This window comes from Zonotrichia leucophrys, chromosome 13 (assembly GCF_028769735.1).
Source record: "Zonotrichia leucophrys gambelii isolate GWCS_2022_RI chromosome 13, RI_Zleu_2.0, whole genome shotgun sequence".
NCBI classification, from domain to species: Eukaryota; Metazoa; Chordata; class Aves; order Passeriformes; family Passerellidae; genus Zonotrichia; species Zonotrichia leucophrys.
This window is the reverse complement of record NC_088183.1, coordinates 15379173-15397365: the sequence shown is the minus strand read 5'-3', so window position 1 is coordinate 15397365 and position 18193 is coordinate 15379173. Positions and strand designations below refer to the sequence as shown.

The following is an 18193-nucleotide window of genomic DNA, read 5'->3' as shown; positions in this document are numbered from 1 at the left end:
GGCTGGTCCTATGGGGGTTTGGTTCAGGAGTGGGAAGTTTGCTTCCAAAAGCACTTGGAAGTGAATTTGTACATAATATGGTACCTCAGCACAAGGGGCCTGAGCCTCGGCTGCTCCCTGAGATACCATAAAATATACAAGACTGAGTGGATATTTTAAATAAAGCATTTTCTTGTAAGTGGCATAAACCCATTCATTTTATTTACATGCTTATTTATTTCCAAAAATAGAGTTGGTCCACATTGGACAAGAGAAATCAAGAAGCCATACAGTAGAAGAGTTAAAAGTCCAACATTTAACCAAAGTACAATGAAATTCCAGAAGTCTGTGGCTGACTTGAACCACAGAAACATACACATGAGCCACACAGACATTTGTACATAGAGCATTATATTACCAATAATATTTGCAAACATGAGGTCAAGATGGCTAAAAACCCAGCAGGACTGACCCGGGCGTCCTGGCTGAACAGAAGTGGGTGCTGAGGGGCCCTCACTGCTGTGGGGAAACACAGCTCTCCAGAGATTTTGCTTCACTTTTGGTTTTTTTCTTTAACTGAGAAAGTCCTAATTTTTCTGCCCTGGGGATCCAAATTGAGGACAGGGTGAAAGCCAACCCCACATTAGGAGCTCCCTAAATGCCGGGGTGCCGGGGGCTCAGACCTGCGGGACAGCGCGGGCGCCACAGGGCACCGGAACCCCACCGAGGGCAAACTCTGCCCTCTGCCACTTGGCCTTAAAGATCACCTGGAAAAGAAAAAACGGGCATTTATACCCTTGTGGTGTGCTGAAAAAAGGTCTGGATGGGGTTTGCCTTGAGAACAAGGATTTCCCTCCCTTGCCATGGGCAATTTTTGGCATCAGTTATTTCAGTCCTATGTTTTCTGGAAGATCACAAATATCCTAGAAGATGTTGCATTGACAGGTGAGGGAATAACATTTTTACATTAAAAAAAAAACCAAACAAAAACTTGGAGGATGGACAGCAGAAGAATAAAAAAGAAAAAAGAAACAAATGGAAAAGATGCCTTATCTCTGTGTGAGGGCCCAGCTCTCTGGGTATCTCCATGGACCTCACCATGACAATATCTCAGTGTCTCCAAAGGATGGAAAAACAGACTTAAATCTCTATGTTCTGCTGCAGAGAATCACAGCAAGTAAAAAGGGGAAGACAGTTGTAGCACTTCTGGTACTTCTACAAACCACCCACTACATGGAGTAGAACCACACAAAAAGGGTATAAACTAATTTTCCTTTTTCAAGTCATCTTTGACACTCACGCTATTAAGCCTAGTCCAATGTGAATGCTAGTACAGAGCTAATGTACAGAATACCAGCGATAATTATCAGTACCTAACAGGATTTAAAGGCAAGTATACTCAGTACATTTATAAAAAACACTAGGACCAGAACCAGAGCTCTGACAGCAGTTACACAAAGCAGCCGTGCAGGTCTCTACGAGGACAGAGCCTTTAGCACAAGTCGCTATGATCATCTGAGCCTGTGACGGACAACTCGATCTCCTAATTTGTTTCCTAGAACATCTCTAATTGCAGATGTGAAATACATTTGAAAACAGAGATGGGCCTGATCCTGTGCAGTTGGGTACATACAACACACCCCAGTGAAACTCAAAGCCCAAATTCCTAAAGAGAGAGCACAAGAAATTGTTGTCTTACATCAAATAACTATCATGCAAGCATACCACGACGGTTTTATATTGAGTAACTTCAAAGTCAGCTGGTATAATTTAACTAGAAGTGAGCAATCTAATGGATTTCTAGGGGTAGGGACAAAGGTTGTGCCAGTGACAACCACCTGATCACCAGGGAGAGCAGCACAGGGACACTGTGGGGCTCTGATGAGCTGTGGTACAGAGGATCTCCTGCTCAGCAGCCCCACAGACCTGCAGCACACCTGGGATGTGCAGGATTCCTGTGGCAGCCTACACACCTTCCCTTCATTTACTCTACAGAGTTCTTCCTCCTGAATGAACAATTCACTTACAGCCTGGCACACTGATGGAGCATTAAAAATTACTCTTTTTCCCCCCTGTTGCTGTTGCCTCACATGTCCCATGGTCAGCCCCATGCTCACTGCACCAAACATTATGCTCTTCTCAATTTTCCTGCCACAGCCAGGCTGGGGTCACTTCTCCAGTATAACCCAACCACTCTGTTCCTTGTCTTTAAACACAAACTCTGAGTGAAAGCCTCACAGTGCCTGCAGTTATCCTGCTTCTATTGCAAACTCCAATGACTTATCAAAGCACTCACTCTTTGGTACCACCATCTACTGGAGACAGGGAAGGTGGAGAAGCCAGCATACTTGCCATGACTCCTGGACTTTTAAGAAGCCTAAAACTAAGCCAGAGCAGCACAAGGTTGCTCTGGCTGACTCCAGTTACCTGTGGGTTCTCCTGGGTCTCTTGGGAAGAGATGTGACACAGGTCTGAATGTGCACACACCAACAATCCCCCCTCAAGAACAAACCCAGGCAAGAGATGGAAGATGCTGCCCAGACCTCTGCTCCTGCTCCTTCCCTTTTTGCCCATTATAAAAGTCCTACTCCTTCCCTTTTTGCCCATCATAAAGTCAAGACCTCTGAGTTTTTCCTTAGTAAGAAGCAAACAGAACATAGCCACAATATCAGCTGCTGAGGCACACTCTGGCATCTGGCAGACCTGCAAGTCCAGCTCAAGGCAGGAATTTGAACTGGGGGTGTTGCTTTACAGGAGAAATCTAGATTTCTCTAGATTACCCAGTATTCTGGGCTTGTTTATCCCCTCAGAGCAGACTTTGTAACCTGGACCTAGTGCTGTCCACCACACAAGTTTCATGAAAATGAACCTTTTTTCACCCAGCAACTTTGGGTTGACCAAACCATTGAATGGAACTCTTTTGCTCAAAGGCTGAAGATACAGACCTGGAAGGCTTTAATCACCTTCTCTAACTAGACTTTAGTCAACCTTTTGCTTCCCAAGTGACAAATTACAACTGCAACCGAAGAAGGACTCTGTGGTTGGTATTTCTCTTCTCATTGCAAGCCTATTTTTTATCCTGCTGTTTGTCAATGTGTTCAGACATTGTGGTAGGTGCCCCAGCAAACCAGACTGATCATAGAATCAAAGAATGGAGTGGGTTGGAAGGGATCACTTGCTCCAACCCCCTTTCTATGCAGAAAGTATGTTGCTTTCTACCTCTCACACACTGAAGAGCTACAGCACTCCAGCTTCACCTTCTCAGACTGGAGTTCAGGGGTGCTGGTCTGCAATTCCCAGTGCCCTGACTAGTACTTAAATTAAAAAAAAAAAGAATAACCTGATATTAGGACGTTATCTAGTCATGGAGAATACTAAGCTGTTTTTTGACAGCCCTGTTTTTGTTAGTACCTTTAAGAGTTTCAGTCCCAAGCTTTTTTAAAACCCCTTGATACATCTGTTGCTCCTCCACTTGAATTTCCTACTTTGCTCCAGCATCTCTGCCTCACTTGAGTTTCAGAGGAAGGCTCCTTATTCCACCCAAAAGGACAGCAGGCTCTCAAACGTGCCCTGTGCTCCAGAGTGATGCAGAGGAGTCACTTCAGCAGCATGAAGTAGTGCAGGAAATGAATTCTGCCTTCAGTCCTGCACAGCCAGATTTTCTCCCCAGCCTTGTGTCTGATGTCCCTCAGACAGCATTGGCTCCCCAAAGCCCCCAGCTCTGCAAAGCCCCTCCCAAACTGCTTCATTTCCCACTCATGGTTACCTGCCCTACCACGTGGCCCTTCCAGTCTGCTCCTCCAGAGCTGGATTCTGTCCTTAGGTGGAATCTTCCTGAACTCCAGAAATCCCTTCCTTTATAACTATTTTTAACAACAGTTTTAGGGTTGTTCATTCTTTCATGGCAGAGTTCTGCCTCACCTGGATGCCAGTAGCCTTCCCAGGTACCTGTGGTAAGCCTAAGACTTCATTTTTCTGATCTTCTCCCCTGCAATATTTTGGAACAAAAGAGTCACTTTTAGTCCAGCACCTTCTACCCTGAGAATGCTGAACCTGCAACTCAGTGACCCCCAGGTGGTCACTGCTCCTTAACAACTCAACAATAATTGTATTTTGAATTATGTCTTATGTTTTAGTCCTGAGCAAAGGCTAACTCTAGACCAGGCTGCTACAAGAAATGATCCTTTAAGTAAATCAATATGTTTGCTCACCAAAATGTTAGCCAGTTCCCTCCCAAAAAATCTGGCCAGATAGCATAGCCATAATAGAACTCACTTTTTCTAACAGGTTTATGAAGATGCATGAGCCTGGTTTTTTTCCCAAGGCTCATGAAATCCTCAACTTTCCTTTTGACTGGAATAGAAAACTTCCTAATACCTCCATGTCATTAAAATACAGAATTTATATCCAACATAAATGTGGCTGTTTGGTCATCAGTACTCCAATTTCCTCAGATTTTACAGCAACCTTTTAGATGTAGTGTTCCTCCTTTATGACCTAACATACCTGCTACAATGGCAGGTAATGCAGTATCCTATTGATTCCCATCACCCCCACCATGTTTCAATCAGAGCAGCTGTGCTGAGGTCTTTTTTCACCACCAAGCAGTTTACAACAACTATTTTTGTCTCCTGTTTGCACCCTGTTGTGCAGATGTGCCCGTTCCTTACTCCAGCCCTGTCCCTCCCGTGCACACAACTCTGCTCCCAACCTCCAGCCCCAACACCTCAGCCTCCCACCAGCCTCTGTCCTCCCCACACCCTGCCCACCTCCCGTGCCACCAGGCTGAGGTGGAAATGCTGTGAAGTCACAGCTCCTCAGTTCATGTCCCTGTCACAGCCTTTTCCCAGGCACACACACAACTTCAGGAACAGGCCTAAATTCTTCCTGGATGCCCAGTTTAGCTTCCCAGGTATCTCAGCTTCAAGAATGCAGGCTTGCCCCCAACACTCTGATACCTTTCAAGGTTTATGTGTCCAATCAACAGGGAAACAGTTTGATGGATCTCCTAATCATTAGGAGCTTGTATTTCCCATCACCAAATCCTCTGCCATTCAGACCTCCCACAGCTGCTTTTCCAGCTTCTGGAGGCATCTCCAGAACACAAATCAACTGCTCAACCAAGGCTTTGGTTATAAATCACCCCTTCAATCCTGTCCAGTTTCAAGTCTCCACAAGACAGGGCAGTCAGTGCTGCGGTGGGAATGAACCCTGACCATGCTTATTTATTTCCAAAAATAGAGCTGGTCCACATTGGACTAGAGAAATGTCCAATTCTCTTGGATTGGACAGGGGTTTGGTGCCATCTCTCCTCAGCAGCTCAGTAGTTCTGGCCTCAGGATGCTTCCTGCAGCCTGGAATGCCCCCACTTGTTGCTCCATACTGTATTTCATCAGCAGATAATCACTTGCAAAGCGTGTCCTCTCTGCACTCTTGTGTGCAGTTCTTTGTGCAATTAAGCCAATGTACTTTGATTCCCATAATTAAGCTAGGAATTTTACTTTATGACCATATAAAGTCCATCTTTAAACCAAAAATAGACTGACCGTTAACAGATTCTTTTTTTTAAATGACTTTAAACCGCCAATTAGAGACTTGCATTGGACAAGATAAGTTACATATGGCCTTGCAGAAGCCTGCAAGGACTCATTTTCCAGGACTTTTATTGACAGGTGAAGCTCAGAAGCCAACTTTTTTTTTTAAGATAGAATGAGCCTCTGATCACAGCAGATCTATCCACAAACCAAACTGTTCACATGCATGAAAGCAGAGATGGCTTTTACATGAATCTGCAGTGCTCAGTTCAGAGTTATTAATGACAGAAAATAATTCAAAGCCTTTAGTCCCTGCTTTGCTCAGACCTGCCTGGTTGCCCTTCAGCAGCCCCTGGCAACAGTGAACGTACTGTCATTTATTATTTAAATAAAACAATCTTTTTAATAAAAAGAAATTCTGACCCCATTTAAACTCTCTACCTGACAAGACACCAGCTTCTTTCCTTCACCTCTGGTGCTGCTCATGCAACATTTTTTTTAAGCTGACCTGCCCACACAGCTTCTGATAAGCCAATGCTACATTGCCAGCTCTCCTCAGCATCACTCGAGTGGGAGGTTTAAATACCAGATTTCACAAAACCCTTTCTCCATGATTCCTAGCCCTGGCATTTCTTGAAGTATTGACAGATCGGCAAGCCTTCCCAAAAGTGAGCCAGCTGGACCTGCTTCTGCTGGACTGCTGCAGAGGGAAGAGCTGGTCCCTGAAATCCCAGCACTCACCTCTCGAGCCCTAGGTGAGTTTTGAGGAGCCTGGACCGGCTGACACCGATGTGCCAATGCAGACTCACCCCCTGCCCATGCGAGGTGCCTGGGCAAAAGGTGAGCCCAGGCAAGTTCCAAACCTCAGCAGACTGCAGGCAATAAAGCCAGCAGCCTACATAGTGCTCACTATTGTGCAACCAGGATGGAGCACGGAGAAATAAAATGCATTCCCTAGGGAGACACCAGAGCAAGCGCAAGCTGGGGGACAGCCACACCCACACCAAGGTGGCTGCCTTTCAAATGACAATGCTGCTCCCTGACATTCCAACAGACAGGTCCTGCCTGAAGCACAACCACTGTCCTGCCCTCTGACAGCCACCTTTCTACTCAGAGTGAGAAGAAACCCCCCAAACTTCTAATGGCCCAGCCTCGATGGGCACACAGCAATTTGAGCCTGAGTCACACAAGACATTCACCAGTCACAGAAAAAACAACCACTGCTCATTTACTGACTCTCAGCTCCCAGCAACAGAAACTATCCAGGTCCATGATAAGGACACAGCCCCCTCCAGCCTCACCTCAGCACCAGCCACATCAGCACAACCACACTGGGGGGATCAGCCCCACAGCAGCCACCCCAAACCCACCGTGCCAATGCTGGCCCGTGCACCAATCCAGAGCACGGTGGTGAGGATGTCTGAGAGCCCAGGCTCAGCTCCCAGACCTTCCTGCAAGCATGACAGTGACACCTCCCAGCCCAAATGCTGCCCTGTGTCTGTCAGACAGGATCTCCTGCACCCTCAGGGCTGCTGCACGGTGTCTGCCCCGTGTTCAGTAACACAGCCAAACCCACCGGGGTCAGCACGGTCACGGCCCTTCAGACACAGCTTGCAAGCCACTTTCACAAGCAATTCTCCATTGAAATCAACATCATGACTGGGATGACATTTCAACACAAGGAGGTTTTTCTCCAAAAGCTGTCTAAAGCTCTCCAAGTCATGCACTTGCCGTCCCAGCGGCGCGCACTGGATCAGCTCCCACAGCAGCCACCTCCCTCCGAGGTCTCCCCAGCCAAGAGGGGCACATCCTTCCACACTGCAGATGTAAATCCACACCTCTCACCTCTCCAGTCTCAAACAGAAAGAATGAAGCTGGTTTTTCTTGCTTCCTGCATATTTCAAGATAGTGTTTCAAGAAAAAATGCTTCAGTGCCACAGCCAGGGAGACTCAGAAACTCAGACTCTCAGCAGAAACTCCCACTGCTAGTGTTACAGCCAATCCTCTTTGCACTTCAGTCTGCTGTGTGGCCCAAGACTCAGAGAGGGCTAAGGTGTGGATTTTTGCAAAGCTAATGTCAGAATGGACAGCAAACAACTGATCACCAACAAAGCCAAGGAATTGTCTGAGTTAAGACTGAGTTCCTGCTGGGGAGATCCAGCAGATTCCTGTTCAAACCAAAAACCCTCCCAGCTGACCCAGAAAGGAGCAGAGGTTCACCACATGTCATGAACTCAAGCCTCAAGAGGAAGTGTGGAAATGGCCAGGGTCACCAAGCTCAACAGCAAAGTAGGCCTTGCTCAGGACCTGACAGCTATGTTACCTGTGTTTGGATATTTCACTCTCCTGTGAGCTCTAGCTTGCCATGATAAACTTAATGCCCACTGGCTGGTAAAACTTATCAGGTCTTGTGCTTTTTAGGCTGCTCCAAGGTACCTCACACAAGGACAGTAGAATTTCCCTACCAAACCACACGCCCAAGTCGAGCTGCAGAGGTAGTGCCACAGCCCAGGTGATGTCTGCTCACCCAAAACAAAACAACACCCACATGCAGGCAAAATCTACAGCCAGCCTGAGCAGGCTGCACCTTGGCTGGCCACGGTGCCTTCCAGAGCAGAGAGCTCAGGACCAGATCCTGTCTCTGGGTGAAGGAGTGCCAGCAGTATTGATCTGCAGGGGGACAGTGAAGCATTGTTTGGGGATATCCAGCCATTCACTCTGTCTTGTTTTAATCAGTCAACATTCAAAAGACAGATAGTGAGGCCAAAAGTGCTCTATCTTTATCTTTTTTCACTTAATCTCCAGCTGACATTTTTTTCCGTGAAAACACGCCTCGTTTCTTGCTGTATGACTTCAACTCTCCCTCTCCTGTGATATTTTGCCTCAAACAGGCTACACAACCGGTTACTACTTTTATAGAGGTGGGAGTGACATGCTTTGACTCTTCCAAAACACAAAATGCTCATCTGGCTTCAGCCACCAAACTGCTACGATGGGGACCAGCAGAGCCACCCCAGCTGGGGAGCTCAGTGTCCTCTGCTCCATGATCCCTTGGGACCACAGCCTGACACCCCTCAGCTGCTTGTGGCAAAGAGCCACCGTCATGAGGCTCTCATGGGCTTCTTTCAGTGCCATCCCTGTGCTGATGCTGAAGCACTTGCATGGCAGCCCAGGTGCACCTTGGCCATCCATCTCTGCCACGTCCCCTCTCCCACCTTGCTCCAAAAGCCTTTTTCCACCCTCCAGACACACAACACCTTTGCTGTGACTGCTAGGAGCTCCTCCCCTGGACAAACTCTCTCACCCAGCCTGAGGCTGCAGGCTCAGGAAATGCCTTTGTTAGTGACAGCACCACGCCTGACCTGCTCATCCTTTCCCTTCCAATGGACTCCTCCAGCAGCAACTTCTATGCCAACCAAATTGCAGTAAAATATCCAGAAAACCATTGGAGAAGTAACACTGTGAACCCCCTGCAAATGGATGATTTAGCCTTTACTTCTCTCTGCTATCTGCAGCTGTTCTGCACTTACAACAAGCAACACACAGCCCAGAAAAGCCTCGTGGCCCACTTGTAATTCACAAGAAGTGGGATGGTTGCAGACCCTGTTGTGAGCTGCCTTTCTCCCAGACTGCAGTGCTGCTAACACACAGCCCGTCAGCAACTGAAATGCTTTGGAAAGACAAGCAAAGGAGGATAGGCAGGCTAAGAGAAACTCCCAGAGCAGACCCAGGACCATCTGGCATGAGCTGGGAGCAGAGCAGGGCAGAGCAGAGCAGAGCAGAGAGGCAGCCCAGTTCCAGCTGTGGAGCTTCCAGAGAGGAGCATCTTTCCTGTGCCATCACCCCCAGCCATCCCAACACAACACACACCTCTTCTGAGAAGAAAAAAAAATATCATGAACTTCAGGCCCAAAGATTAGGCTCTGGGAAATACGAGCTTTTAAAAAAGGTTATAATTTTGGAAGTCCATTTAAATTAACCTTAACTAGCTTTAAACTCTATATACGTATCTCCTTGCCACGCTCGCAACCCACGCACATTTTGCAGTGCCAGTGAGCTAAATCATGTGCAAGCGAGCAGAGTAAAAGGAACCACAAAAAAATAAAAAAAAGCTCTGGGCAGAAACTCTCTTTCATTGTTGCAACGGCAAAGGAGATGGCAACAGCAGAAGGAATCAGGAATAAAAATGGAACTCGCTTGTTTACCTTGTCGGTTTTGTCAAAACATTGTGACAACGCTTTGCGTGCAGCCAGTTTCTCTGTTCTGCCACCAAAAATTCAGAGCCCTTCACCTTTCTTCACGCATTACAGGCGAAAGCCAAGAAGAGTAAAACTTTTAGGGAGAGAAATGAGTGTGCAAAAGATATAAAAAAGCCCAGTATGAGAATTTCAAACTACTGGGCTCCTCTTCCAGATAGTCCAAACACCACGAGGAACAGTGACCCTCCAGCTGCACAAGCTGAGTTAACGAGGAGCAGGCAGCCAACGAAGGAGGAGAGTAAGACAATAAAGGGAAAGTTTGGGTAAGCCTGACAAAAAGCAAAAGAAAAAAAGAAAAATGAAGTAAAAAAGAAAAAAAAAAGCCAGGAAAAAAAAAAAGCTGCAAACTGGGTTTCTAAAAAAGATAAATTCTTGACAGTGTCTTTTTAAAAGAGAAACTCACAGTGCTTCAGGCAGAGCCCTACCTCTCCAAAAGCCACGCAATCCAGTAGGAAGCAGCAGGTTTTTGAAGGAGCAAATTGCACAGCTGTGGAAGAATTTGCCTTTACTGCCTTCTTTCCAAATCACCTAAGAGAGACTCAATGTCTACCTGGAGGACTAGCAAAACCGAGGAAATTGGTTGGTTCTAGTTAGACTTTTGAGGTTTTCATGCTTGAAGAGAGCCCCTAAAATGTAAACCTGTTTTAGCATTCTTGTACATTAATGTCATCGTTCTCCCTTGCTGACTCCCACAACTTCTGCCACAGACAAGTCAATCAGATTTGGTATATGCCCTGGGACAGGGAAGGGGAGGGCTGGGTTTAAAGCAAACAAGCAACCAAAAAATAATTATGTCAGTGCTCTGCAAGGTGTTGGATCCAAGCTCGGTGGATCTGCTGAAGTCTTCGATCCAAAACACTTGGCAATTTGACTTTAAAAAAATCAAACAAAAAACCCTTTGACCTGTTGAACTTAGAGAAAAGCAAGTGGCAGACCTTGGAGGAAGGGCGACAGCGTGTGAGGGTGCAAAAACATCATGTGCTGTAGTTCACCTCTTTAGAAGAAATCAGAGTTTTGCTTTGGTTGGTTTTGCTTTTTCTGAAGTGCCAGGGAAAGGCGCTTCCCAAAGGGCGACTTTGGAGTTTACGGGCGCCAAGGTGGAAGCGTGGAGTGAGGACATGCCAAAAACGTCAGGTTTGCATAAACCCTTCTGGAAAAAGTGCACCGTGGTTTTAGGAAAAATGCATATCTACCAAATCTCCACTGACCAGGGGCCACTTGTGCACGCAAAGTTGCATCAATTGGCAGCATCAATGCTGACATTTTTGCCTTCTCCTTCCACCCCCCTCCCCAATTTTTTCTTTTTCCTTGGGAGACATAGAGCGCCACTGCATTAGAACGTACAAGAAATGAAAACAGTGAGTACGACTGATATAGATCCATTGACTTTTTATTACAAATGTACTTGATCACTTGGCTTCAAAAAAGTTTAAATCAACCCCTATTTTCTGTACGCCAGTACAAAGTAAAATCTATTTTACAAATTAAATACCTAAAAATTTGACAAAAATATTAAAGTTTGATGGAAAAAACAGTTATAAAAATCTTAAATCCCCTTTTAAGAAGATAAGAGATAACATTCCCTCCCAACCCCCACAGTCCTGTTATACAATATTAATAGTCATTTTTTTTAGAATAGGTAGGTATGTTATATCTTGCTGTTAGCATACAAGTCACTCTAATAGCTTTATCTGTATATACTCCAGTTAGTGCATGAATGTCATCTGATTGAATATAATCAACTATCTTTAACTGATCCCTAATTTACATTTCATAGCTTGCATAGTTTGAAGGGACAAAGGTTACACTACAGCTAATCATAAAAAAAGGTGGTTACAGTGCTATTTTTAAAGGCAACAAAGTAATTGCTCCCAAAAAAAAAAAAAAAAAAAACCCAACCCAAAACTAAACGAAAAAAAAGAAGTTACCGGTCGGCTCTGAGCAGGGGTTAAATCCCCGGCAGCAGCTCTGCCTGGCTCACGGGGTGGGCTCTCCGCCCGCCCGCTGCCCCCTCTGCGCTTCCCCCAGCCCCGGGACGGCTCGGGAGCCGCTCTCCCGGCAGCGCTACGCCCAGCGCATTGCAACCCCTGCGAGGGATACGCGCAAAGTGACACTGTCAAGTATTTATTTAGGTTTTTTTTCCAATTGAATTTTCAAAAAACGAAAAGCCCTCCGCGTACGGGCGCGCCCGGCTGCGAGCTCGCAGCGCTCCCGGTCCCCGCGGCCGGCCGGGCTCCTGCTCGCCCGCCGGTCCCGGCCGGCCCAGCCCGGGGCTCCCGGTACCGGGGCTCGGGGGGATCCCCGGAGGGTCCGGCCGGGCCCCCCGGCTCCCGGGAAGCTGCCGGCTGCTCCCGCCGCAGCATCGTAAGCGGGACCGCAAAGAAGAGGCAGGAATCAACAGCGGGTCGTGCTGTTTCTTTTTTTGTTTTTTATTTAAATTCTCCAAGACAGAGCAATTTCATTTTTTTGTTTTCATTTTAACAAAAAAAATAGAATTTGAATTCGGAGGACATTTCCCCGTTAGCATAAAACCACTTAAAAGGTGGTTGTATTTCAATGGTAAATTACTTGACAGTGTCCCTTTAACTTAAAAATAAAATAATGTCAGTATTGCAATGAATTTCAAGTTTTCTTGCACGTAGTCATTATAAAGTAGCTTTTATCATGCTCTTGGACCTATTCTACAAGACATTTAAAAGCATATCATCAAGGAAAATATAAGGCATACTTCTCAGGAATTAGGTATCTTGGCACATTTGAGCATACTGTCTTTTTTTAAAACAACACATATGGTCAAATATACCTTTCTTCTTCTAACATTAAACAGGGTTTTCTGTACTTTGTTTTAAATACTGAGATATTAGAGCCTTGGTAAAGTACCGAGCACCTCCGGGAAAACAAAAATTAAAACAAAAAAAGCAAAAAAAGAAATCCGATGAAAACTAAAACAACGAGGAGCAAAATCCCACGAATCTTTACAGTCATTTTAGTCTTTCGTTATCATCATTCATCAAGTCCTTGAACATACAGAACGTGCGTTAAAAGAAGAAAAAACCAAAACGAAACAAAAAAAATACCAACCAAGGAAACACGCAGAAGAAACCCAAAACGAGACAAAAACTGACCACAAGTTCTCGGCCACTGTTCACAGAACTGCCCGCGGGCTGTCCCAGGCTGTACTGCTTTGACTGGACCCGCGCGGCCCGTGCGCTCCTGCAGTCAGCCGGATCCTGGGCAGGATCCGGGCGGCGCGGGCGAGGAAGACCACGGGAGGAGCCTGCCTCGTTAGCGATGCTGCCAGGAGCCGGCAGGGACGGAAGGACACTCTGCCGTGCTCTCCTCGCCTCCCGGCACTTATTGCTGGGAACGCACCGCGGCGGCGTTGGAATTACGGGCGCCGGAGCGCGTCCGTCGGCAGCGCGACAACTTTGGGGAGGGCAGCGAACAGCAGGACCGAGACAATCAATCAAGTAGCACAAAAAAAACACCAAAGCAATTAAATTCCTAACTACGTCTAGCAGCATGGAGAGTGCAGTCCCGACACATCACAGTTGAAGTACAATAATCGCTGGAACTGCCCATCCAGAGCCTCCGATTCAGAAGCAGGTTATCAGACACATGTTTACATGCAATTGAGAACCATTTCAAATGTCACATTATGCACTCTGAAAAGCTTATTTCACTACTGGGAAATAGGAAAAGTGCACATTAAAGCAATTTTAAACATTTCCAGTGATTGTTTAAAAAGAAACAGAAACACCTCGCTACCAGCGGCTCGTGTTTAACTTTCTGTGAACACTAACAGCAAACTTCTTTCAAGGGCAATAATGCATGGTACAATGGAAACAGCTTGTTTTGACACTTACAGTACATCTCAAAAAAAACCCCAAAAAAACAAACCAACAAAACAAAAACCCCAAGAAGAAAAAGGGAATTATAATTTCAACTGGGAATAAAATGACAGCAGGAAATCAAATTCTTTAAAACAAGCTTTTTTTTTGTTTTCTCCCCACCCTTCAGAAACTCCATCCTTGCCCCTCGGTAAAGAAGCGCTGGCAGCTCCTGCTCGCACAGGAGCAGCTCAGATCTACCTGACCCCTAACTCAGCCAAGACCATTCAGCAAAATGATTGCATTCCCAAAAAACTTCCGAGTGGAACAAGATTCTAGTTTCTCTGAAATGCTCTCTACTGAATTCCAGCCAAGAAAAGAAAATAAAAGAAAAAACAAAAAATAAAGTTTTGTTTTCACTGTTTAAGGCATCTTTTTTTTATATAACATTTTCTCTTCACTCGCAATGATGATAGTCATGCAGCAGTTTAATGATAAAAATATATTAATATTTTACTATACAGCAGCAAGAAGTTAGTCAATTAAAAGCACACCAACTTTTTTTTTTTTTAAAGAAAATAAAACATAACTGAAAAACAACGAAGACAACCTGTAAAAGTCTATTATTATTCTTCTTATTATTACAATTTGGAGAACACACCTGGACAGATTAGTGTTCTGACAAATCTGCGTTTCCCTAGCCTGGGCTTGGAGCAGAGCCCGCGCCCGGCGGGAGCTGGGACGGGGAGGGCAGGGCACGGCCAGGCTGGCCAGGTATGTAGCCAGTAATAAGAACTAGCACCACAGCTACATGGAAATCCATGACGGACACACACCGGCTTGGCTTTCACTGTCCAACCAAACTCCGACCCCCATGGCTCAGTGGGATCACGCTGCCCTCGCTGCACTGCTTCCTAACAGGCCTACGGGAGTTAACAGGGATCAAAGCATCGCTGCGGAGCTCGCCCGAGCTCGGGACATAGTGCTAGTGCCAGTGGCCACACGGAAAGACTCGCTACCTGCTGTCCAAAAACAGGTGGACTGGAAACCGCTGCACGTCAGGTTAAGTACTTTTTAAGTACACAGAATAAAAAAAATATATTATGAACAATACAAGTACATCTCATATACACAATAATGACAATACGCCTACTCAGTTGTAAACCAAACAGGTGCAGAAAAAAAATATTATGGGAGGAAATTCTTTACTTTTCGTTTTTTTTTTTTTTTTTCTCTCTCTCTCTTTTTTTTTTTCTTTTCCTCTTTTCTTTTTTTTTTTTTACTATTTGAATAACTTTGGTTCAAACGTAAAAATCACAAGTTAGCAAATTTCATTTAAATGCCTTTTTTAATAATTTTTCTTCATGTTCACAGAAGTTTCACTGACCATTTTTATATGTTTAAGGTCCAGATGCAATGCATATTGTATAAAAGAGAGCACTTATTGTTTACCTTGCATGAATTAAACCTACGTACCTTTTAACTCTACAAACTTCTGCATAACATTTAGACAAAGCTCAGACACACAGCATGCCTAGCCCTCATATATATATACACATCTCTAATCACAGGTATATAGGGTGTCAAATATACTATAGTAACCTCCATGTAAGGTTCGAAATTTGGTAACAAAATGAGAAGAAAAAACTAAAAATATTATTTTACGTGTTCTAAAATATCTCTTTTTTTTTGTGCTAAAGTCAAATGTTAGCTCAACATGAAAAGGACTTTTTTTATATAATTCAGCAATATTATAATCTTGACCATTTTTGCAAACACTTTTAATAATAATAGCTTAAACGTGTACAAAAGTTCTCGGTTAATTAGGGAAATAAACACTCAGTTCTTTATATTTTTAATCAAGTAGGAAACACAGTTCATATATAATGTTATTACTTTTTTTTTTGACTCTTTTTTTTTTGTGTGTTTTGTTTTTTTTTTTTTTCTGTTTTGTTTTGTTTTTTTTTTTTTTTTTAGCAGCTGCTTACTGTTTGATACGGTGGGTAAAGTGGAGGAACATCCAGCGATGGGTGGCGGGTCTGAGGCGCTGCTGCTGCCGGGCGGCGGGGGGGGCGCCGGGCGGGCGGCGCGGCCGGGGGGGCTCCGGGCGGAGGGGGGGCTCCGGGCCGCCGCCCCCGCGCCCCGCCGCCCGCCCGCCCTCCCGCCGGCGGCGGGGCCAGTCCGCGTCCCGGGGGGCGGGCGGTCAGTCCTCCTCGGGCTCCTCGGCCTGCAGCAGCGCGCCGGGCGGCCCGGCGGCGGCCGCCTCGGCCTCGGGGGGCGGCTCGGCGCCCACGGCGGGGGCGGCGGCGGCGGCGGCGCGCTTGTCCCGCTGCTTCTCCTGGATCTTCTTCATCTCGTCCGAGTACTTGCAGAAGGTGTGGCCGAACTTGGCCCAGACCTTGTAGGGGACGGTGATGGAGTTGCGGTAGGTGGGCTTCACCTCGCTCACCCGCATGAACACGCCGTACTTGTTGGAACCCACGTCGAAGAAGAAACGCTTGTTGTCCACAGTCAAGGAGGTGCCCTCGGGCAGCTCGGCCGGCTCCTCCTCCACGCCGTAGTCGTCGATGAGCTTGGCCAGGGCGTCGCGGAACTCGATGAGGCCCTGCGCGGGCAGCGCGATGGTCTGGCCCTGCGTGGAGCCCAGCCCCGGGCCGCGGTTCACGGTCTGGCGGACGCGCAGGAAGCGCCCGCGCTGGTTCTCCTTCAGATCCATGTAGTACTTGCGGTTCTCCCGCACCAGGAACTCGCTCTTCAGCGCCCGCCGGGGCTCGTCGGCCGCCTGCGCCAGCTCGGGGGGCTGGCTGGGCCCCAGCTGCGCGTAGTGCTCGATGAAGTCGCCCAGGTAGTCGCGGAACTCGACGGCCACCGACATGGAGAGGGTCAGGCGGCTCTTGTTGCCGCCCGCGCCCACCTCGGCGATCTTGAGGAAGCGGCCCTTGGCGTTCTGCTTCACGTCCAGGTAGAAGCGCTTGTTCTGGATGTCCACCCGCTTGGAGGCCAGCTCCTGCGTCTCGTGCTGCAGCCCGCCGCCCGGGCCCCCGCCGCCGCCGCCGCCGCCGCCCGGGCCGCCGCCGCCCGCGCCCGGCCCCCCGGCGCCCGCCGCGCCCCCGCCGCCGCCGCCCTGCTCGCTGCCGCTGTCTCTGTCCGCCATGATGCCGCCGCCGCTCCGCCGCCGCCGCCGCTCGGGCCTCGCCCGCCGCTGCTCGCCCCGGCGCGGCCGCCCCCGCGCCGCCGCCGCCTCCTCCGCCGCCGCCGCCTCCTCGGCCGCCCCCGGCCGCCGCCGCCGCCGCCGCCGCCTCCTCCTCCTCCCGCCGCCGCCGCCGCCGCCGCTGCTGCAACAGCCCCCGCGGCCACCAGCCGGCCGCGCTCTCGCGAGATCTGCCGGAGCGAGGAGAGGGCGCGGGAAGGCGGCAGAGAGCGGCCCCCGCCGCCGGCCGCCCCGGCGAGCACGGCGGCAGTGCCGCGCCGCCGAGCGGCCGCCGCGGGTACTGCAGCTGCGCGCTCCCCCCGCGCACCGGCGGCGCCGCGGCCGAGCCCGCTCCGGGCGGCACCGGCACCGCCCGGCCCCGCCGCTGGGCCCGCCGCTGGGCCCGCCGAACCCGCGCTCCTGCACCCCGGGGGCAGCCCGCGGGGCCGGGGAGAGCCGCCGGGTTCGTGCTCCCCGCAGAGAACCGTACGGGAGAACGCCGAGCAGCGGGCCCTCCTCCCGGCTGGGATGCCCGGGATGCCCGGCTGGGATGGGATGTGATGTGTGTTTATTCGGGGTTGGTGATGGAGTGAATTAATCGGCCTGTGGCGTGGCGCCGGGCTCGGAGGCTCGGGAGCTCCGCGGGGATGCGGAGCGGGGGGATCGGGCGTCCCCCCGCAGCGGGGGTTTGGAGGTGGGGCTTGGAGGTGGGATCTTGGAGGCTTGGAGGTGGATTTTGGAGGTTTGGGGGTGGGTTTTGGAGGTCTAGGGGTGGGTTTTGGAGGAGATGCTTTAGCTTCTAGTTCTTGTTTCCAAACCCTCAATTTTAAGCCAGCTCCAGCCCAAGTAAGGATGTTTTCTCCTGATGCTGCAGGCCAGGAAGCAAACTGGTAGGATTGCTCTGGGTAGAAATCTCTTCCCTACCTGCTGCTTCGAGGACTGCTGACTTCTGGGGAAGGCATGGATGTACCTCTAGCATCCCAAAAACCCTGCAAATGTTGTACAAAGAGTGGTGCTACGAGGTGAATTTTGGGGTGGTCTGTGGAATGTGCTTGGCACACAAATGGCTTTCTCGAGGAGACAGGGAGTGAACTGCTGAGACATCTTGTTGCGTTAGAGGATGCTCAGATGTCGCAGGAGGAACCCCATCCTGCCCCATGGCTGTGGTTAAAGCCGTGGTGATGGCGACTCCATGGGTAATAAAAAAAAATACACAGAGAAACAGTTTCCTTTTACCACAGAAACAATATTTCAGCACTGGCTGAGCTGCAGCTTGCCAGCTGTCAGAGATCCCTGGGTGCTGGGGATGTGCTGTGCTCCCCGTGGATGCTGGGTTTGGTTTTCAGCCTGCCTGAACTGTCCTGACTGTTTCCTGCGTGTCCAGCTTGGCATCCCCACGCT

At 48.5% G+C, this 18193-nt stretch overlaps 2 protein-coding genes across 2 annotated transcripts in view; both read right to left on the bottom strand.

Moving 5' to 3' along the window:
* Window positions 1–15664, bottom strand: part of CYSTM1 (cysteine rich transmembrane module containing 1) — a 68388-nt gene extending 52724 nt beyond the window's left edge. Inside the window, exon 1 of the mRNA XM_064725029.1 lies at window positions 15591–15664. Coding sequence (XP_064581099.1) covers window positions 15591–15622 — 32 coding nt within the window. The 5' untranslated portion in view covers window positions 15623–15664. The remainder of the gene's footprint in view (window positions 1–15590) is intronic.
* Window positions 15665–15742: 78 nt separating this feature from the next.
* On the bottom strand, window positions 15743–16767 carry PURA (purine rich element binding protein A). The gene has a single exon (XM_064725028.1). It carries the CDS (start codon window positions 16754–16756, stop codon window positions 15806–15808), a length of 951 nt encoding a protein of 316 aa, XP_064581098.1. The 5' UTR covers window positions 16757–16767; the 3' UTR covers window positions 15743–15805.
* Between the last annotated feature and the right edge of the window lie 1426 nt (window positions 16768–18193).